The 22880-nt window shown below is 40.6% G+C and overlaps 1 protein-coding gene across 1 annotated transcript in view; it reads left to right on the top strand.

The window, feature by feature from the left end:
• The window catches only part of nphs1 (NPHS1 adhesion molecule, nephrin), a 194062-nt gene that overhangs the window by 166643 nt on the left and 4539 nt on the right, over window positions 1-22880 (top strand). Inside the window, exons 23-28 of the mRNA XM_017722688.2 lie at window positions 645-826; window positions 5159-5212; window positions 8378-8491; window positions 13158-13203; window positions 15517-15646; window positions 18105-18183. Of these exons, the coding sequence (XP_017578177.2) occupies window positions 645-826; window positions 5159-5212; window positions 8378-8491; window positions 13158-13203; window positions 15517-15646; window positions 18105-18183 (605 nt within the window). The remainder of the gene's footprint in view (window positions 1-644; window positions 827-5158; window positions 5213-8377; window positions 8492-13157; window positions 13204-15516; window positions 15647-18104; window positions 18184-22880) is intronic.

Genomic DNA, 22880 nt, shown 5'->3' on the forward strand with positions numbered 1-22880 from the left:
AACTTATGGCTCAGGCTCCAGTCCTTGCGGGCCAAAACACTGCAGGCTTCCGCACACTGCCTCATTAAATCCACCTGATTCAGCTCATCAGCTAATTAGTAAGGACTCCATGCACTGAATCCAGAATGTTAGATGAGGGTGAATGCTAATCTCCACAGCATTTTAGCCCAGAAGTTCCCCATTTTGACATGCTTGTTCTAAATAGAACCATTCCCTTTATTAAAGAACCTCAGAAGAACCATATTTTTAATTGTGTAGTGCCATTCTATCTGGCATCACCTGACAATTCTTGATGAATTTTGATGTTTATTTATTTGCCTCCATTACATTTAAGCTTTACCCTCTAAACTTAATATCCAGGCTGTAGTATGTCAGGCTATAATATGATCCTGGCTATCTGGGGTAATTGGGAAATTTACTTTATACCATATAATTTATACTTTATACCATATAAACTACATAACCAGACCGTTAAAAAACTGAGCTCTAGTACATTTGATCTAATCCAGCTCGAATATGGCTTAAGAAACCATAGTTCATATATCATTGAGTTGAAATTGGCCATGTGTCATTATCCTGAAAAGGATCTGGTTATAATTTTTTTTCTTATTAATTTGTATAAACAATGTTTGACCAATGGACAGGTATCGGTGGGCGGAGTCTGCCAGTTATCTCTACGTGGATGTCTTTCCTCCAAGAGCCACTGTCTACACAGTCACTGGCCTGAACCCTTCCACCACCTACAACTTCTCCGTCAACGCCATTAACCCCGTGGGGGAGAGCAGTTATGCAGACAATGGGGTAGTACTGACTGTCACCACCTTGGGTAAGTATAGACTTCTTATGCTACTGTCACATTGAGCAATGTGAAAAACAACCCTTGAGTGAATGGTTTGCATCATGACGTGTGTTTTGTCACTTTCTTTCCTCCAAAGAAAGGGAAGAAATCAATTGACCGAAGCATTGATTACCTCAGCACTGTCAATTTTTATGTTCTCTCATTGGCCACTTTATAAGAAACCTGTCCCTTGCTGGTCCCCCTGACTGTAGCCCAGCTCTTGATGCATAATTTGTGTTAGCCATCCTCTAGTTTCGGACCACAGAGCCGGTTTGGCTGGATGCATTTTGGTTTTGGACCACGCTCAAACTAGAAGTGACAATGCCATGTGTAAAAATCCCTGCAGAAGAATGTCCCACTACCCAAATAATATCTGGGCAGCAGCAGTTCTGCGGTCAGACACTCCGGTCAGATAAACTACAGGCTGTAATTGTACGCATACTGCATATAGTGGACCTATAAGGAGCTGAGGAGTCCATAAAGTGGCCAGGTGGGTGTTTCTGATAAATGAGCTGTATCATCATGCAAGCAACATTCACACTGGTGTGTTAAATCGTTGAAAGAGGGACCTGAGGACAGGTTGCATGCATCGAGTGCAAGATCTGTGCCGTAGTGCTGAGAGCCACGTTTGCTGCCGAAGCAATCACTGTGTGACCAATCATCCACTAGAGTGGGTGCAGTGTGAGCATATTGTTGTGGAAAAACAAGCCTTGTTGGAATAAACGCTGCGGAAGCATTGCCTGGAGCATGCAGTTCTCTTTCTGCACATAAAACACTGCCAGAGAATTTTACCTTGTGGCATGAAATTGGGATATTCAGGATTGATTTTACAGTTGTGTTTGTAGAAGTGAACTGCAGTCTTAAAAGGCTTATATCTAACATTTTTGGCAACTTAATTTATATGAGTTTTATGTGTCGTTCACTTTTACATGACTGGTTTCTAACCCCTTAGACTAAAGACTTAAACAGGCTGTTTTCGTTACTGTGTTTTAAAGACAGTGCTGTTCTGATTGGCTGCCCTGTATTTTACTTCATTCACAAAGCAGTCTGGACTGAAACACTCCTTATAACTTCAGGGTGACTGGGAGGAGCCAAGGTGCTGTAATTTGATTAAATGGATATTTATGGATACATTTGTTTTAATGACCACACAACAATAAAAAAAACAAACAAACTGTGATTTTTTTTTTTGCAGCTTGTTTTGCATATGTGGACTATATGGACTGACAAGTGAATGGAAACTGTTAGTTTTTACATACCACATCAGACTCTATACTCTTAAAAAAAGATGGATCTTCAAGGGTTCCTTAGTAAATAACTTTTTTTGTATATAGGACCATATTGTCCACTGACTTCTGTAACAAGCTTGATAGCATAGCAATAGAAAACCCCTGTTTTTGTGCTGTATAGAACCCTTTTCACAAACGTTCTATATAGTGCTATTTACAGCCCATTCTCCATCAATCTGAAGAACACGTTCATGATGCAAAGAACCCTTTAATCATGCAAAGGGCTCTTTGGCTTTGTTCACACAGCAGGTCAAAGTGGCCCAAATCAGATTTTTTCCATCATATGTGGCACAGATGTGTCAGTGTGATCAGCAAAAACACACGGAATCTGACATTTTCAGTACCAGTTTTTCATACGTGGTAGTGAAATCCAATACATATCCTATATGCTGCAATGCAACTCAGACTTTTACATCAATTCACCTTCACATTCTTCATCATTTTGCACTGCTGTACCTCATAAACATTTAGGCTTCTGGACAAAATATTAGAAGAGACTTTTTTGCAAGCTCTCTGTGTTCGAAGAGATTTTGAAAGAATTGACTGAATGCAGCCGTAGGAGAGCGAGGCTGCAGCTTCAAAGAAAAGTCTGAAAGCAAAGTTTAGACAATCTGAGGACAATGACCAAAAAAGTGACCGCGGCTGAATAACGTGCACTTTTTACAGCAAAATCAAACACATTCTATGCGATGAGCCCAGTTGTCAGTCAGTGAAGCTTTATGAAACCGAACCCAGCGGGAACGACTGGCATTTGTTGTCAGTTATGATTGTTTACTTTCAGATTATGTGGAGCCTTGTTCTTTTGCACATGCAGGTCAGTTTAAGAGCTGATCTGTTCAGGATAAAAATCAGATTTCGTGATGAAATCAGGTTTGGGCCACTTTTACCTGCTGTGCAAATGTAGCCTTGGAATGTTCTTGGCTTTATAATAACAATTTTCGTTGGAATATTTCTGTTTTCCCATTCATTGAGATTTTAACACCTTGTAAAGCGCAGATGGCATTCAAATTCTGTAAAAGCATCACAAATGCCAAAAATGGAGATTTTAAGGGTTTTGTTTTGACAGTAATGATGCATAAATCATATGCTATGGAAGAGAATTTGAAGGCCAGCATGTTTAAATAACAAACTGTAACCAAATGTAATTACTAAAACGTCACAGCAGTATTAAGAAATATGCATTGAGCTTAGAAAGTCCTTTACAAAGTCTCCCTACCACACATTTAGAATCCAGTAAACAGAAGCTACATTAGCTGCTCCAAACATTCAAAACCTTAATGCATTTGTAGCAAAATCAGCACAAGGAAAGAGATATTACAGAGTTATTACTCTGCGTTTGCTGCTACAAGCAATTAAGAGTTTGGGGGTTAAGCCTGGTTTGCTTCAGAAACCAGGCGGCGAGCAAAACTCGACTGATTGTGTGTGAGCTGGAAAACAACACACTCAGATTGCAGCAATCATGCTGTGTTGTGGCGGATCCGTCCCGTTAAACCACATCGTTAGCACCTCCGCCCACTCTCAAATCACTGCAACACGCAAACTTCTGGAGTTCTCCAGCTCTATGCTAAATTATGATGTGTTGCCTTGGTTATTAAATGAAAACAAAGCAAAAAAAAGTTGAGTGTCACCCGATCTGTGTGGTCTTACACGGCTGTTGATTGATATTTCTCTGTTTTTGTGTGGCAAAGGTCTGAGAGAACACTCAAACTGTTTTGTTTTTGGTTCATAATTGCCAGTGTTTAATTAGCCATGCTTTGCATTAATAACTGCTTCATTTGGTTTCAGTAACAAAGAAGAACAATAGAGTCATCTTAGCCTCTTAAATAACTTCCTTAACTTGCTTAAGTGACTGAAATTTTCATGCTTTGGTTGACTTTCATAAGATGTAGACAATTACAATGTATTATTAGGACTACTTTCTTAAAAGAAGTCACACATGACACAATGATACACAGCTTATTTGGACAGCTTAACCTATTAAACTGCCCTTGTATTATTAAATTTTTAATCTTAAGGCTTATTATTAAATATTGATCATGATGTACCTGGTAATCAATAAACTAATGTACAAGTCCTGTAGTTATGAGCATGAGGAACTGAAGTGTTGACCCACATATGGATGCTGTGCTAGCCATGAAAGAACCTTCAGTGATTAGGACAGAATTTTTGAGTTTACAGGCCTTCTATTAATAAATTAATAGAATAATAATAATAATCTGTTTTTATGACTAATTATTTGAAGTTCAATGGATTTCTAAGTTGAACATATGTAGTACTTAGGACCAGTCACCATCAGGGGGAGGTCTCAGAATAAATTATGCAGTGCTTAGGACCAATCACAGTCAGCGGGAGGTCTTAGTTAATAAACAATGTGGTAATTAGAGCCAATCATAGTTAAGAGGAGGTATCAAAACAAGCAATGCTGTGATAGGGTGTTCTGTTTAGCAGTTAGCACACACAACATCCAATGTACTGCATAGTTTTGGCCAAAAATTTGAAGTATACTGCTGGCTTTAGAGTTTGCAGGAAGAGTTAAGCCAAAAATGCTAACACTGATCAAAATAAATGAAAATAATGAAGATTGATAGACATGAATTAGCCTTATACAAATGACCTCTTGCTAACTGATGGCTATTAGCTTCCATTCATTGGTAATGACATTAGCCTGCTTGGTCAAGCTATAGGTTTATAGATGGACAGACAGATAGACAGACAGTTTGTTGATCCCCTTAGAGGAAATTTTGGAGTTGTAATAAGCTGTAATAAGTCAACCCCTTACTAAGCTATGGGCGCTCCGGCAGGCCTAAAGTTTTATTACACACTTCTGTTACCAACCAATAGCTCCCTGTAGTTACTGAATAATAAACTTTAGTGAGTAATAAGCCTGGAATTTTAAAGAGTTAAAGATATAGATAATTAATTGACTTTCTTGGGTTTTATTGTGTTTATTGACTGCAAGCGAAGTCTGTGCTCTGATGCTGATTCTCCTCTTCCCCCCCCCCCCAACCCCCCTCCCCCCAACCCTCTGCAGCTCGCGAGCCCGCTCCCGACGAGCCTCAGCCAGAAGTGCCGGACTCCTCAGAAGGTGCTGCGCTTGCGTTTCTGCCTGCTCCGTCAGCCTGTTCACAGATGGCTTTCCACTGCTGCTATTCATCAAGCTCAGCGCGCCTCTGTCATTCCACAGTTCAGATCAATATCTCCGCTCATAAGGCTAATTTGCGAGGCCTTTTCTTATGCACTATGATATAGCTACCAGCCGTAATGCAGCTGGGACGTGATGTCAGCCTTGATGTAATCGCATGCAATCCTGCAGGTCTGGTAGAACCAGGCTTTTGAAGGTAGTTAGGTAGCAGCCACTGATGGATAGTGTAATGCTTGCATGTTGGTGTCACCACGAGCTGAATGACCAGCGAACTCCCTCTGTTGAATTGTTAGCGTTTTTTTTTTCCTTGCCGTCATGTTCCAGCGATAGAACTTGATATTAGAACTTGGTAAGAGCTCATTTGAATTGCTTCATAGGGACTTTGTAACATACAATACTTGAGTATTTCTGAACAGTGCCAGTTACAAGATAGTACAGTAAATGACACTGTATTGACATAAAATTTTTATTTTAAGTGATTGCCATTTACGTATATAGCACTGTTATGAAGCATCATTCCCAAGAAATTGACCTTATAAACCTAATCCCTAGTTAAGAACTCCAATGCTCATGTGTAATGAACTCCTTAAGTAGGTAGGCTTCAAATAAAGTGTTTCCTGTAGCATAGCAGTAATAAAGCAACATTTCTTTGTTATTTAAAAAAGTACAAATCTGAGTCTGACAACTATAATAACGGCAAAATTCCAGTTAAAAAAATTACATTTGAGATTCATTATATGATAATATCTTGGAATCCAGTCAAAGGTTTTTAATAAATATTAATCACAATTGATACATGATTGAACGCACTCATGCAAAACAACTGCATGTTATTTTTTACAGTCACGTTCTCTATACATTATTTAACATTATTCACTTTTATATAATATATTTAGGCCATCTTTCTTTCATGAAGTATGTTGAGTTTGGAATCTTTTACATCTATTACAATAGCAATGTAGACATCTATGAAGACACCACAAGACTGGTTGGTGTTGAAAAAAATAAAATAAAATAAAAATAAATAAAACAAACAAACAAAAAAGAACATTGTATCAATACTCACAGCAGAATTGGTGTAAACAGCAATACATAATCAGAAGTGGTCAGAATACACACACATCCCTAGCTGCTTGGTGACAGTTTGTTTGTTGCTGGTTTGCCATCAGGGGTCAGTAAACTGGGCCACACTTTATTTGGATGGTCTCCTCCAGGTGCTCTACAGATCCCTAAATCACTAACAAACTTTCTAGTGATTCAGTTCACCAACAGTATGGTTAGGGTTAGGGTTAGGAGTGTGTGTAAATGACCTTTCATCAAAAGTAAAGAATTTTTGGTCCTGAGCGGCACAACCGTCTAAGCATTGGCCCTGTCATCAGGAGATTGTGAGTTATGACAATTGCCCCCTCCCCACTATCACTCACATAGCCAGTGCAGGCGCCTTTTAGCTGATGTAACAGTTCTGGCGGGGGGCGCTTTCCTTGGCGTTTGATTGTGTTTGCGAAAAGATGCGGTGGTGCTTCACAAGAACAAGCCTGTGCTAGCCTTCCCATAGCACTGGTGGTATTGTGTGGGAGGAGTCCTAACTAGTGGTTGGAGTCAAACACGACTAAATTGAGAAAATCCAAATCGCCTTCTGCTATAAAGTTTCCATTTTGGAGTTACTTGTTTTTCTTTTTACAGTGACACTATGTTGAGTTATTACCACTGTCTGTAACTATAATGACAGCTGTAATAATGTTTGATGTATGACAGTTTGTGCCACATGCCAATTTGCTGTGTACTCTAGTTGGTCATCATGACAGCAACTCTGTCAGGACAATTAGCGGCAACAGTAACATGACATTGTTTTATAATTGGACATACGCTGTTATGGCATCTGCTATAACATGTTCATAGCAAGGTTATATCAGTGCTAAATAGAAACTTAGGCGTGTGCAGAAAAGTATTTAGAAGTGAATGCAGTGAGTATTTGTGCTAGCTGGGCAGGGGAACGTTTAATGTCACAGCATACGGTATTTGTCCTGGGTGTGAGCCAATAATTGTACTGGAATCGGCTGTAGAATCAAACCAAGGCTGTGCTGAATGCTGCAGCATGAGGCTTACGGCCCAAACTTTGGCCAATCTAATAAATAGCAGTGTGTGTTGCTTGGCCCAGATGAGCATTTGGGCCAGAATTGGGCCTCCATTCAAGCCAAGTCTGGGCCACTAATGTTCAGGCTTTGTCGTCGTGCATCTGGACAAGACGTGGTCTGACTAATTTTTGTTATGTGCCAATAATTTGTGAAAACTTCTTAAAAGTAGTCAATAAATCTACTATTTCTCATTATGAGACTGTTGTAAGAATATTATAAGAACATTCCACCTGTTTCTGTACGTTTTTACTTGTTTAAGTGATTTTATCTAGTGAAAGTGTCTTATTCCATTGGCAGATTACTTAGTTTAGTTTTTTTTTTTTTTGAGAAATAATGATCATTTTGCTTATTTCAAGAAATAATGATTAAAACATGTCACATGATAATATTGCATATTATGTAACAAATATGTTACATAATATGCAAAATGGGTAATAGTACATCTATTGATGGCATTTAAGATGTTTACACTTGCTAAGATATCAAATTTGGCAGTATAATAGTTTATTCAGTGTTGACAAGTAAGATGTTGAAATAATGTTACAATATCAACGTTGATTCAGTTTTCAAATTTAAAAGCAAAATTTGACAGTGATTCAACCTCGATTCACCCGGGTATTCATGTGGCCCAGTAAACAATTCAAGTCGTGTTCTGACCAGGCCCTGCATTTAAATAGACCGTTTCCTCACTGTAGATTCTACATGTCTGTTTTTAGCCCATTTTCTTTGGCATTAACCATCACTCATCAGTGACAGACTCTGTTTGAGCTGCCTGCGTTCGAGCTGTGTTCAAAAGCTGCACTTTGATGTCTCACTTTGATGTTCACTGACATGCAGTATAAATGAATGCAAATGCACTTGTCATGAATCCATCAGAAGGGCGTATGTCTGTATTAGTGTTCCAGTTTAACATAGACGGGCTGCCGTGTGTTCACTGCCTCTCACTGTTCCGTATTGTGGGTTGTTTCCGCAGCCTCCGCTGTGCCAGTCTACGCCATAGCCGTCCTGGTTGGAGGGCTCCTCCTGCTGCTCAACGCGTTAGGCTTCGTTCTGTTCGCCCGGTGGAAAAGGGGGAGGAGTCTGAAAGGTGAGGAACGGGGGAGCTTATTTAGTGTCACTTTTTCACCGACGTGCTGTTAGACAGCGCGTCCTAGACTGTAGACTGTTCTACTTACCGCAGCGACAGTACAGCACTCAAAAAGAACAGCCTGTCTGAATCCTAATATGGCTGTCACTTTCAAATCCATCTCTCTCGCTCATTCTCTCTCGCTCCCTCTCTCTCTCTATCATTTCACCCTCTTCTCCTCACCCATCTGCCACCTTTTTCTCCCTCAGCAGCTGTCATTTTTAATTCTCCATCGTCTTCCCCTTATCACGGCCTTTTCCTCCCTCCATCCATCCCTTTCTCTATCTCTCTCTCTCCCTCTCTCCCTCCCTCTCCCTTTCTCCCTCCATCATGTCTCTCTCTCTCTCTGACTCTTCATACCTCCTTCCCTCAGACTGTCAGGTGTCACTTGTCTTTTACCCCCTTCTCTCTCTCTGACCCTCTCTCTCTCTCTCCCTCTCCCTTTCTCCCCCCCATCATGTCTGTCTCTGTTTGACTCTTCATACCTCCTTCCCTCAGACTGTCAGGTGTCACTTGTCTTTTACCCCCTTTTCTCCCTCTCTCTCTCTCTCTCTCTCTCTCTCTCTCTCTCTCACACACACACTCACACACACTCACACACACACACACACATGCTGTCTCTTTCATTCTGTCTCACTTTCTCTCTCTCCCTCACTGTATCTGTCTCTCTCATTCACTTTCCCTCTCATTCTTTTTGTCTCTCACTTTTACTCACTTCTTTTTCTCTTTCTCTTTCCCTCTTTTTTCTTTCTCTCACTCACTCTATTTCTCACTTTCGCTCTCTTTCTCTCTCTTGCTCACTCCCACTTTTTCTCTTCTTTCTGTCTCTCTCGCATCCCTCTCTTTTTCACTCTCTCTTTTTTCTCTTTCTCTCACCCACTCTATTTCTCTCTCACTCGCTTTCCCAATCGTCTGTGCTCTCCCCTTTTTGTCTCTCTCTTTCTGTCTCTCACTCTATTACTCTCTTTCACTTTCAATGTCTTTCTTTTTTCACTCGCCCTTTTTTGTCTTTCTCTCGCTCTATTTCTTTCTCTTAAACTTTCTCTCTCACCCTTTTCTTCTCTTTCCTCTGTCTCCTTCTTTCTCTGTCTCTGTCTCTCACTCTTTTGTCTCTCTTACTTGCTCTTTCTCTCTGCCTCACTCTGAACTGTCTTTCTCTCACTGTTTCTCTCCCCTCTGTCTGTTCCTGTCTCTCTCCCTTTCTTCTTTGCCAGTTTTTTGTCACATACAGTAATTGCCAAAGCAGTTAACAAGAAGCACATGAACAAAATAATAACAAATAAGATAAAGATAATATTATAGATTACAGTGACACACTATTTCATATTATCTGCAGGATTATTAGTAACTAATAAATGAAAAGGGTGAAAATAAGATTTATAATCAGTAATAATCAATAATAATGTGTTGATATTCCTCACTGCTTGTCCCTCAGGTTGTGAAGGCTGTCTCGTATCTCACTGCATGTGTGATCAGCTCAATCTTCTCTCATAACCCATACAGCAGTTTCTCAGAGTCACTGAGAGCTGACAGTTGGAACACAGTCCAGCCTGTCTGAGTGACCAGCTCTGTCTGTACATCGTCACACTTTCCTCAGTTTTTCCCATTAGCTGTGGTCAGGCAGGTCACTGATGTGTGATCTTCAGGGATGAGCAGCACTGAAGTGTGTGGTGTTGTTGCGCAGTATTAGGCCAGCAGATGAAGTAGCGGTATTCCGGTTGGTTATGATTGTGTTGGGTCTGATTTTCTGAGTGTTGCAAGGCTGTCAGTGATGTCGTTGGGTTTTAGGTCACTCTATTTTTATTTCCCTCTCTTTCTTTTCCTGTCAGCTCTCTCATCCCTTCACTCTTTATCTGACTCTCTTACCCTCCCCATTCTCTCAAACTGTCATCACCTTGTCACCCCCCCTTTTCTGTCCCCTCTTTCTCTCTCTTTCTCTCTTTCTTTCTTTCTTTCTTTCTTTCTTTCTTTCTTTCTTTCTTTCTTTCTTTCTTTCTTTCTTTCTCTCTCTCTCTCTCTCTCTCTCTCTCTCGCTCGCACACACACGCGTGCACACACACACATGCTGTTTCTCTCTTTTTCACTCTATTTCAGTCCCCTCTCTCTCTCACATGCTATTTCTCTCTTTTTCATACTTTCAGTCCCCCCTCTCTCTCTCTCTCTCTCTCTCTCTCTCTCACATGCTATTTCTCTTTTTCACTCTCTTTCAGCCCCCCCTCTCACATGCTATTTCTGTTTTTTACTCTCTTTCAGTCCTCTCTCTCCCTCTCTGCCTCTCTCTTTCTCTCTCTCATGCTATTTCTTTTTCACTCTCCTTCAGTTCTCTTTCTCTCTCTCTCTCTCATATTTCTTTTTCACACCCTTTCAGTCTTCTCTCCCTCTCCCTCTCTCTCTCTCTCTCTCATGCTATTTCTTTTTCACTCTCCTTCAGTCCTCTCTCTCTCTTTTTCTCTCTCTCTCTCTCTCTCTCTCTCTCTCTCTCTCTCTCTCTCTCTCAAAAATAAATAAATAAATAAATAATAGAAATTTAAATAACTATATAAACATTACAAACAGGGCAGTTTTTGATATCATTTGTTTGTTTGTTTGTTTGTTTGTTGCAGGATGGGCAGCTTCTCGTTATCAGTGAGGCGGCAAAATTGGGGGTGAATCTTCTCAAATGTATTAAAGTAAATGGCAGAGTCTCTGCTCTTTAGGCAGCCAGGATCTCTTATAGCGGCCGGACTACACGGCCAGGCTGTGGTCACTGAGTCTGTACTTTGTCAAGGTGGATCTGTGTTTAGTGTCAGTGTGTTCAGGTAATCTGCTACAGTGTACTGATGTTTTAGGGCCAGATAGCACTGCATTTTACTCTGTGCATGTGTCTGTGTTTTCCAGTGGGTGATAAAGTTTTGTTTTTGGAGAGTTATAATTTGGTTTGGTCTGATTGTGTGTATTACAGGCTGGTCCTGATGAGTAACAGTGTTAGTGTGTGTTAGTGAACTCAGCATCAGGACCAGCTGTGTGAGGGTGGGAGTGGGGGTCACTGTGTTTTAGGTGTAGCCAATATTTAATGGTTCTCTTTTGGATTTTGAGCAGCAGTGGAATTTGGCCTAATTCAGCTCTGCAGGCGTTGTTCGTTTTCTTTCTCTCTCTCTCTCTCTCTCTCTCTCTCTCTCTCTCTCTCTCTCTCTCTCTCATACTATTTCTCTTTTTCACTCTCTTTCAATCCTGTTTCTCTCTCTCTTGCTCTCTCTCTTTCTCTCTCTCTCACACACACACACACCTCTTTATTTTCACCCCTCCCTTTCTTGTTCTCTCTTTCTATCCACGTATCTCTGACTAACTCTCACTTTTTCTGTCTTTCTCTTTTTACTTTCTGTTTCTCACTTTCTTGCTTCCCCTTTCCCAAAACTGTTATCAGTGTTCACAGCTTCTCTGTTTCTGCTATTTTCCTCTCTTCTGCTCATCTTTTTCTCCTTTAATTTCTATCTCTCTCTCTCACTCCATCTGCCTCCTCTCTTTTCTCTCATATCTTTCTTTCTCTGTCTTCTTCTCTTTGTCTTTCACACTTTCTCTCTCTCAGTCATCTTCCTCTCTCACTCTCATCTTCCTCTCTCATTCCTTACCCTTCCATCTTTCTTCTTTTACTCCATTTCCCTCTCTCTCCCTCTCAGCCTCTCAACCTGACTCTCCTTTATCCCCTTTTATTAAAACTGACATCACCTTGTCATCCCCCCATTTCTCACCTTTTTTTCTCTCATGCTATTTCTCTCTTCCTTTCACTCATGTTTATCTCTCTGTCTCTCTCTCTCTCTCTCTCTCTGTCTTTCTCTCCTCATATACACACATTAACCCACTCAATTTCTCTGTTTTTAACTCGCTCTTTCTCTTTTTTACTCACTTTTTTACTCTCTCTTCCACATCCTATCTGTTATTTTCCCACTCTTATCCCTCTCTGGTTTTCTTATTCTAACTCTCTTGCTCCCCTTTTCTCAAACTGTCCTCACATGGTCTTTAACCCCTTCTTCTCTCTCTCTCTCTCTCTCTCTCTCTCCCTTTCTTGCTCTCTCTCTCCAATTTTCTGTCTCTTTCTTTCTCTTTCATGTTCTTTCTTTCATGCTCTCCTCTTTTCTTTTTTGCTCTCTCTCTCTCTCTCTCTCTCTCTCTCACTCTGCTTGGTCTGTCTCTCACTCTTTCTTTCTCTTTCACATTTCTTTGTCTTTTTCTCTGTCTTCTCTTCGCTCTTTTCTGATTACTTTTCTCCTAAAACTGTCGTCTCTCTCCCTTTCTTTCTTTCTTTCTTTCTTTCTTTCTTTCTTTCTTTCTTTCTTTCTTTCTTCCTCCCTCTCTACCCCCTTCCTCCCTCCATGCGTCTTCTGTTTGACTAAGTGTCCTTTTTCTCAGATTTGCTGAGTCCAATCTGACGTGATGTGATTTGCAGGAATGAGTAATTGATAATGGAAACGAACACGAGCTCCACACACACCTACACCACACTCGTTTTCCATATCACTCTCTCTCCTCTGCCTGACTGCTTCACTGCCCCCTCCTTCCTCTGACCTGTTTGTGTGCTGTGTGTAATAACGGCAGACGTCCCTGTCACTTAATCTCCCTGTCCTCACCCGGCTCTCTCTTCCTCCTCCAGAGGGGGCAGGCGGCGCTTTAGAGGGAAAGAAGAGCGAGAGCGAGGGGTGAGTCACATTAATCTCACGCTTTGAGTCAGCGTGACGCTGCAGATACAGCAGCTCTCGCTAAATCCCCACTTAAAGCCATCTGAACACTGAAAACAGACAGCAGAGACGTAGCAACAGCAGCGGCCTTCAGTACAGACAGACAACAGCTTTAAACCAGTCGCAGTCTGTTCATTTGGCTTAGAACTGTGTTTCTCAACCCAGACCTCCAGACCCAGGCCTTATTTCTAACTTAGTACACCTGGATCAGGAACTCTGTGCTCTTAAAGTGATACTATGAGTTACATAATCAAATATTTACCCCAAATGCAGTTGATCAGCTGCGAAATACTGGTAACACTTTCTTTTACAGTCTCCTGTGTACTAGCTATAAACCAGGTAAACTCCAGAGTACTAGATAAGTATTTAGGTAAAATGATGGTGAGTTCCAATACAGCTTAACAAAATTAAACTGAAATGTCAAACATCTTCTATATATTTGCTCTCTCAGGCTGACGATGTCATATGCAACATAAAAGGAGGTTGTAAATAAAATAAAAAAGAAATGAATGCTGCATGCTAGAGACTTTTATTTTGCCAGGAAAGGTAGCATTGTTCCAATGACATCTCAGAAACACAGCCTTTGATTGGTTGATGAGTCTGAAACACAGCCTTTAATTGGTCAACAAGTTATGAGCACAGCCTCCTAACAAGTCCGGAACATGGCCTCTGATTGGTCTGCGAGTGAAGAACACAGCTGCTGATTGGTTAACAAGTCAGGAACACAGCCTCTGATTGGTTAACAAGTCAGGAACACAGCCTCCGATTGGTTGACGTGCAAGGAACACTGCTTCTGATTGGTTGATGAGTCAGGAACACGGCCTCCCATTGAAAGATGAGTCATGAACACACAGAGATTTGGATGAATCTCAAAAGACATTTCCTGTTGTATTTGGCTTTAAGGATTTATTTTCAAATTGTCCAAAAAGACAGTGCAGTTCAAGGCTGGATTACAAAGCTTCTGAAATGGATACAATTGCAATAGACCTCTCATTGAAATGGCAAAATGTTAGCCTTCTGTTATGTACATCATCCTTGGATATAGCATATGACATTGTTGACCTGAGAGGGTTAACTGAGCAGGTGTGGGGTTCACACATAAACACATCTTAAACTAACAAACAACAATATTAACAACAACAACAACAAAAGTGGTGTTAATGGACAGGGAGGCAGGTGCAGACACAGCTTTGCATGCAACAGCCCTTGAACTCCTGTTGAAACAAGGAGCATGTAGCACATTCCATATTACTATTTAGGACTGATTGTACTTTATTAGTGTACAATCATACAACTATCCTATATAAATCTTAGAGAATGAACAATGCCATTTAAGATTATAGCGTATATCTGAGGATAATAATTACTGTATTTTATCACTTTGAATAGCTTTAGTCACTAAAAGTATTTTAAATAATCTCAGTTTTTGATATTGAAGTCTACAATGTTTGGGCTATTATCATCTATAAGATGATAATTAATAGTATTACAAATTATACTGTTTTTGTAATTTTATGTAGTGAAAGTGTCTTATTCTATTGGCAGATGATGTTGTCTGCTCGAAATAAAGAAATAATGCTTAGAACAAGCATATGCGTTTACATATTTACTTGATTTAAGATTTGCCAAGGTGTCTTCTGCGGTGTGACACTGCATGACATACTGTTATCTATAAAAATGGACAAAATTCAGGCTATAAAAATGCCTTTACTCTTGCTTTCAATGTATATTTGTTCATGTTTATAGATAATTATATGCCGTACAGTGTCAGAAGCCACATAAGCAAGCCAATTTGAGATGTGTGAGGCAAGTGTGTGATGATTTTGGTTGTTTTCATGATGCTAACCGGTGGGCTATAAGCTTTTATTACTTGTTAGCTACATTAGCCTCATAGCTCCAGTGCAAAACTCCAAAAAGCAAAATTCAGGCAACAAACCAGGTGTTCACATTTGAAGGTAAAGGTCAGAAATTACATGTATTACTTGCCCCTGTCATCACGTCGTAATGATTGAGCTCAGATGGAATAAAATGTGGACAATCAGAAAGACGAGGTTGAGAAACGCTGGCTTGGAACATACTTGCTTAAGCATGTTTGCACTTTATCTGAACTTTGTCTGAACGTGTTGGCTGATTCTGAAAGATTTAATCGTGTTGTGGCAGGTCAGAAGTGATCACAGGCTAAAAGTCGTTCTGTAAAAAACGTATAATTTTAGGCAGTCATTGTTGCACATTACTCCAAAAAACAGGTTGATCTTTTTGGCTTTGTGTGCACAGGTCATCTGTGAGTAGCTCCAGCCGTTATGCAAGCAGAGAGAGGATCAACGCTTCTGCCCAGCGCACCCTGCTCATCGACACCAGCTCTGAACCCGACAGCAGCGGCAGCGTATACGAGAGCTATGGAGGGGTAAGAGAGCAGAGCGGAGGGGCGGAGAGTGGAAGAGACAGAAAAACAGAAAGAAAAGAGAAGATTAGCCCCTGAATCCCTGTAAAGCTTTCTTTTAAAATCTGGGTATTAACCAGCTGACTATGAAGTACAAACTCAAAACAATTACAATTATTTTGGGTAACATGTTGGCAAATTCCAAGACAGTTTAACTAAATTACATTGAAATGCCCAACAGGTTTTAGACAATGAACTGAGTCAGTGTGAGGCGCATTCTGTAAAGCTGTGTAATTATTCAGCATAAACTAAAAGAAAGTCTGACTAAATTACACTGAAATGGCCAAAAGGTTCTAGCTGTAAAGCTAATAGAGGACATAGTAGATCTGTAAAACATACAAGTAAATCTGAAATACATACAAGTACTGGGTTAATTCTATGGCTCAAAAAGATGTAAGGTGAGAACCCCTTAGAGCCACAGTAAGAATCATTGCTTCTTTTTACAGCCCAGATTAATTTTTGGTTCTAAACTATATGGTATAAACAATAAGACTCTTTGTATTGCATAGTACAATGCATATTGTTCTTCACAGTAACCCACTTAATATATAGAACCTGTCTTAAGTTAGTGTAATCTAGTCAAACTATTTTGGAACTTTCCATCATGTTCCCCAAATAAATGTTCTAGTACTTTATATTTTTGGAGTACCACACACTTACCTGGCTAATACCTACAACAAGAAAAAGAAAGCATTGCTCTAGCCCTGTTCAGTTTTTAATTTGTTACGCAACAGTTGCTACATTATTGCTACTACTGTGAAACTGATATGTTAGCTATACTGTAATAAGAGTTGGGATATAAACAACGCTAAATGTAAATAAATGTAAATAAAAAGAGAATGCAATGACTTGCAAATCTCATTGACTCATATTTTATTTACAGGAAAAAATAGAACCATTTCATAAATAAAAAGTTATTTAGAACTTCATGGCAGCAACGCATCTCAAAAACGGGGCCAGAGGCAACAAAAGTCTGGAAAAGTAAGTGGTACTAATAAAAACTGGATTGCTGGAGGAGCCATTTGCAACTAACTCATAAATGGCAAGAGGTTCACCAATCTGCAAAAAAATGCATCTAAAAATTGTGAAGAAGAACACAATTCGCTGTGAAATCCACCAATGCAAGTTAAAACTGTATCATGCAAAGAGGAAGCTACATGTTGACACAATCTAGAAACACTGCCATCTTCTCAGGGCCAAAACTCAATTAAAATAGACTGAGGCAAAATATAAAATTGTTCTGTGGTCAGATGAATCAAAATTTTAAATTCTTTTTGGAAACTACAGACGCCGTGTCCTGTGGACTCAAAAGGAGAGGGACCACCCAGCTTGTTTTCAGTGCACAGATCTAAAGCCTGCGTCTCTAATGGTATGGGGATAGATTAGTGCCAATGGCTTGGGCAGCGTACACATCTGGAATGGCTCTATCAGTGCTGAACAGTATATAGAGGTTTTAGAACAGCATATGCTCCCATTCAGACAGCGTCTGTTTCAGGGAAGGCCTTGCGTATTTCAGCAAGACAATGATAAACCACATACTGCATCCATCACAACAGCATGACTTCGCAAAAGAGTCCGGTTGCTGAACTGGCCTATCTGCAGTCCAGACCTTTCACCAATAGCAAACATTTGGCGCATCATGAAATGAAAAATCCAGCAAAGAAGACCTAGAACTGTTAGAGCAGCTATAATCCTGCACCAGACATGGTGTAATGGGAAACATTCCTCTCCCAAAACTCCAGCAATTGGTCTCCTCACTTCGCAGACATTTACAGACTGTTGATAAAAGAACAGGGGATGCTACACAAAGGTAGACTTGGCCCTGTCCCAACTTTTTTGAGATGCGTTGCTGCCATCAAGTTCTAAACGAGTTAATGTTTTTCATGAAAATGTCTCACTTTCAACATCTGATATGTGTTCTATGTTCTATGTTTAATAAGGTTTGCAAATCATTGAATTCTGTTTTTTACTTACATTTATTTACATTTTACACAGCGTTCCAGCATTTTTGGAATTGGGATTGTACAATGGTGTGAATGAGGAAGAGTGTTCTAGAAGAGTTTTAAAACAAAGAATGAGGGAAGACTGTGTAGAACAATGTGAGCAGGGAGAACATTCTAGAACAGTGTGAAAGGGGAAGAATATTCTAGAACACTGAAAAGGAGATACTCTTTTACAATTGTGTGAATGAGGAAGAGTGTTCTAGAGGAGTTTTAAAACAGTGAATGAAGGAAGACAGTGTAGAAGAGTGTGAATAGGGAGAACATTCTAGAACAGTGTGAATAAGGTAGGCTATTTTTGAATAGTGCAAAAGAACATCCTAAAAGAGAATAAATGGGGAGATAATTCTAGAACCACACCACATTGTTTGCTAAAGCAAGTCTCACAGGATTTTGTTTTTTCTTTCTAACTGTTCCACCAGGAAAGCTATCACTACTACTACCCCACTGAGGCCTACAGCCCTGCTCTATACCCCCATCCGGAGGCTCCTGAGGAACAGGGTGAGAAATCACACAGACAGGCGCACTGCAGGCAGGGAATGCATTTGTGAAAGATTTATCCCTCCTAACGTCAGCGCGGTAAAGACGGGAAAATATTTATGAATTTGTCGTTATTCGCTCACAGCCCACATTTGCCTATAACCTTTTTTGCAGCTCAGAACAGACGATGTAAGCATGATGTAAGCTTTAACCCTTAGAAGTCTGGAGTTATTACTAATAGCCTCTAACTCATGTTGACAGTTGTTTTAGAACGTTTAGAAATCAAAGTGATAAACCAGGTGTGTGAATGGAAAAAACATTCTGTAATCATGTGAATGGGAGACTTTACCTAGAACCAGTATCATTGGGAAGAACATACTGTCATAGTGCAGGGTAAAGAGGGAGATGTGAGAACAGCTTGATTAGGGAGGGCATTCTAGAACAATATGAACTGGGAGAACATGTGAGAAGAGGGAAGAGGGAGAACATTCAAGAATATTGTTAATAGGAAGAGCATGCTAGAACAGTGTGAATGGGGACAATATTCTAGTAGAGTGTGAATGGGGAGAACATACTAGAACAGTTAGAATGGGGACAACATTCTAGAAGAGCACGAATGGGGATAGCATGCTAGATGAGTGTGAATGGTGAGAATATGCTAGAACACAGTAAATGGGGAGAATATGCTGGAAAAGCATGAAGGGGGACATTCTAGAACACTGTAATGGGGAGAGCCTGTAGGAACAATGTGAATGGAGATAACATTCTAGAGGAGTATGAATGGGGACAACATGCTAGAAGCAAGCAAGCAAGCAACGTTTATTTATATAGCACTTTTTACAACAGGTGTTGTCACAAAGCAGCTTTACAGCACAATCAGTATTACAGAAAGAAAAGAAAAATCTGGGTCCAAGCCCCCATGAGCAAGCCAGTGGCAACAGTGGCAAGGAAAAACTCCCTAAAAGTGGAAGAAACCTTGAGAGGAACCAAGACTCAGAAGGGGAACCCATCCTCCTCTGGTCAACACTGGATAGCAACCATTGTTACTATGAAGTATTGTAGAAGTGGGGGAAAAAAAGAAAGCAGTAGCTAATTTGATTAGGTTATGATTATGCAGCAGCAGCAACAGTGGTGGTCAAGCCGATGGCTGGTGAGCAGTGGCACCCGATCAGGGCAGAAGGGCCAACAGCATCAGATGCACAGGGTGGGCAGCTGTTCAAGTCGGCAGAGAAAATAAGAAAACACAGAGTCAGTTCTGTAAAGAGTGGCTGACCACAGATCACAGTATAACAGAGCAGCAGAGACTCCGGCAGGTCTAGATCTGACAGGGAAAACTAATTACAAGGTTTGACAATACAAGTTTTTAGCCTAGACTTAAAGACTGAGGCTGTGTCTGAGTCCCGAACATTAACAGGAAGGTTATTCTAGAGCTTGGGGGCTTTGTAGGCGTGATGGTTCATAGTAGGAGAGAAGTTCACTCAGGTACTGAGGGGCGAGTCCATTTAGAGCTTTATAGGTCAGTAATAGAATTTTATAATCAATGCGAAATTTAACTGGTAACCAGTGCAGGGTTGATAAAACTGGGCTAATATGTTCAAATTTTCTGGTTCTTGTGAGGACTCTGGCTGCAGCGTTCTGAACTAGCTGAAACTTGTTGAGGGTTTTGCTATGATAGCAGGGCATTACAGTAATCTAGCCTTGAAGTAATAAAAGCATGAATTAGTTTTTCTGCATCCTGTAGAGATAATGCATTTCTTAATTTAGCAATATTGTGGAGATGCAGGAAGGCTGTTCTAGTGATATCAGTTATATGTGCATCGAAGGACAGATCAGCGTCTATCACGACACCAAGATTTTTAACAGATGAGCTTGATGAAACTGAGAAATTGTTAAGTTTAAGAGGTAAGTTAGACAGTTTGTTTCTGGACCAAGAAGGAGGACCTCTGTTTTATCTGAGTTAAGTAAGAGAAGGTTACTCGACATCCAGTCTTTTATGTCTTTTACACAGTCCTCAATCTTGCCAAGTTCCTTGTGGAACACCATACTTTACTTTTGCAAGGACAGATGATTCACCCTTTACATTAACAAATTGATAGCGAGGTAGGACCTGAACCAGGAAAGAGCAATTCCTCTTATCCCTGCAAGGTTTTGCAGTCTATCTAGTAAGTTAGCGTGGTCTATTGTGTCAAATGCTCCACTAAGATCAAGAAGAACTAGCAGAGATACATTTCCTTTGTCAGAGAATAATAAAAGATTGCTTACAATTTTTTACTAGTGCAGTTTCTGTCATGTGATGTGGCCTAAAACCAGACAAACTCAAATAGATGATTCCTATGCAATTAAGAGGTTGTTTTGCTACCTCTTTTTCCAAGATCTTAGATATAAAGGGGAGATTCGAGATAGGTCTATAGTTTGACAGATTGCATGGATCAAGGGGTAGCTTTCTTAATCGGCGGTCTAATTACTGCAAGTTTAAAAGTTTTTGGGATATATCCAAGACTAAGAGAGGAGTTTATCATTGACAGAATAGGCTTGGCTCTTTCTGGTAAAATTTCCTTGAGTAAACCTGTAGGAATTGGATCTAAAATACAGGTAGATGATTTTGTGGAAGTATCAATTTTAACTAGTTCATTTTCGTGAAGTAATGTAAACAATTCCATCCTCTCAGTGATTATAATATTCTCAGGATCTAGACTGACATTATAAGGCAGCAGGTTTGTAGAATTTAACTGTGTGTTCTGAATTTTCTGCCTAATTATTTTTTTTTCTTTCAACAAAGAAATTCATAAAATCATTGCTGCTATAGGCTAATGGCATCTGGGATTCAGTAGCTGTTTTGTTCTCTGTTATTTTAAAAAATTGTGATAAATAGTAATCGAGGATTATTCTTATTGTTTTCTATGACAGAGGAGAGATAGCCTGATCGTGCTGCAGTAAGAGCTCTTCTATAGTCTATAAGGCTCTCCTTCTAGGCAGACTGGAAAACCTCTAATTTAGTCAAAGACCATTTGCTGTCTGTTTTAAAGCTCGGGTATGATCGTTATACCAAGGGGCGAGTTTTTTTTCTGCCTTACTATTTTATTTTTGTAATGGAGCCACATTATCTAGAGTAGATCGAAAAGTTGGTCAAAATATCTAACTCGGTAGGGTTAGATGGATAGTTGACAGAAGCTGATAACTGCGGAAGTTTTCTGATAAAGCTGCCAGCTGTGGAGGAAGTTATAGTCCTCTTAATATGATAACAATGTGATGAATGCTCATTACCAGTAAACTGAATTTCATAAGAGATTAAGTAATGGTCTGAGACTGCTGTGCTCTGGGGGAGAATGGTTAAGTTATCTATGTCTACACCAAAGTTCAGTATTAAGTCTAGAGTGTGGTTGTGGTAGTGTGGTAATGTGTGTGCCCTTTTATAAAGGTGCGGTCATTGCAGACTGGTTTAACTGGTCTGATATTAAGATTAAGTGACCCTTATTAGTCCCACAATGGGGAAATTTCACTTCCACATTTAACCCATCCATAAAGTGAAACACCACATACACTCTAGTGAGCACACACACACTAGGGGGCAGTGAGCACACTTGCCCAGAGCGGTGGGCAGCACAATCCACAGCACAGCAGTTGGGGATTAGGTGTCTTGCTCAAGGACACCTCAGTCATGTTCTGTCAGCTCTGGGGATCGAACGGGCAACCTTTCAGTCACGAGGCTGGTTCCCTAGCCTCCAGCCCATGACTGTCCCTAAAGTGTTTCCTCGTGGCGATGCCGGGGATTGAACCCGGGGCCTCATACATGCAAAGCATGTGTATTAATCAGGTTACTAGAGCAAATTTTTTGATGTGTTTTTTAATTTGTGGAACAGACACTGTCTCAATTGGGAGGAATCTAAGTGGCGTCTCAAGGCAGTATGCTACATGAGAATTTGTATTTATAGAATATGTATTTGTATTAGCACTTGTCTTATTTACAGTATAAGTGTTAGCAATTGACTTATTTTTAGCAGTAGTATTAGCATTATTAGCTGTAGCGTTTCTATATCTGGTGCTACTTACGTGGCCTTCGCTTTGTAGTCAGTGGATTGCCCTCTCGATGTTCCGTGAGAGATCCTAGATGACTAGGGTGAAGCCCATCCCTCCGGTAGAGCACTGGCTGCTCCCAAAACGAGGACCGGTTGTCCACGTAGCCCAAGCTGTTGATGGCGCACCAGCTGCGGAGCCAGGCCTGCAGTGTGAAGAGAAAGCTGAAATGCTTGGATCCCCTCCTGTAGGTGGGAAGAGGGCCGGAGATGACGATCCTGGTGCCTGTCTTCTTCCAAGCAGTGTCCAGTCTTCCTGGCAGTGCTCTCTGTAGTGTCTGGTAGTGCTCCTTCAGGACCTCACTGCGTCAGTCAGAGATGTCGTTGGTCCTGACGTGGATAACCATGGTTCCAAAGGTGTTGCGTCTGCCGAGGGCTGAGGGGAAATGCTTGGCTATGTCTAAAGTGCATGCACCTTGAAAACAAGAGACAGTGGTGTGGCAGTTTATACCTTTTATTCAAACATGGCGGACAATAGAGCTACCAATAACAGAAAACGAGTCCTCTGTAGAGCGCCTGTGGGGCGGGCGACGGGGCCCGAGGCCCGAGGCCCGAGGCCCGAGGTGTAGGTGAAGGTGTAGGTGGTAAACTGAGGGCGGCAAATCGATTGCAGGAGGTGGAGATCGGCTGGGGTGGTGGTGAAAG

The sequence above is a fragment of the Pygocentrus nattereri genome, chromosome 17 (genome assembly GCF_015220715.1).
Source record: "Pygocentrus nattereri isolate fPygNat1 chromosome 17, fPygNat1.pri, whole genome shotgun sequence".
NCBI classification, from domain to species: domain Eukaryota; kingdom Metazoa; phylum Chordata; class Actinopteri; order Characiformes; family Serrasalmidae; genus Pygocentrus; species Pygocentrus nattereri.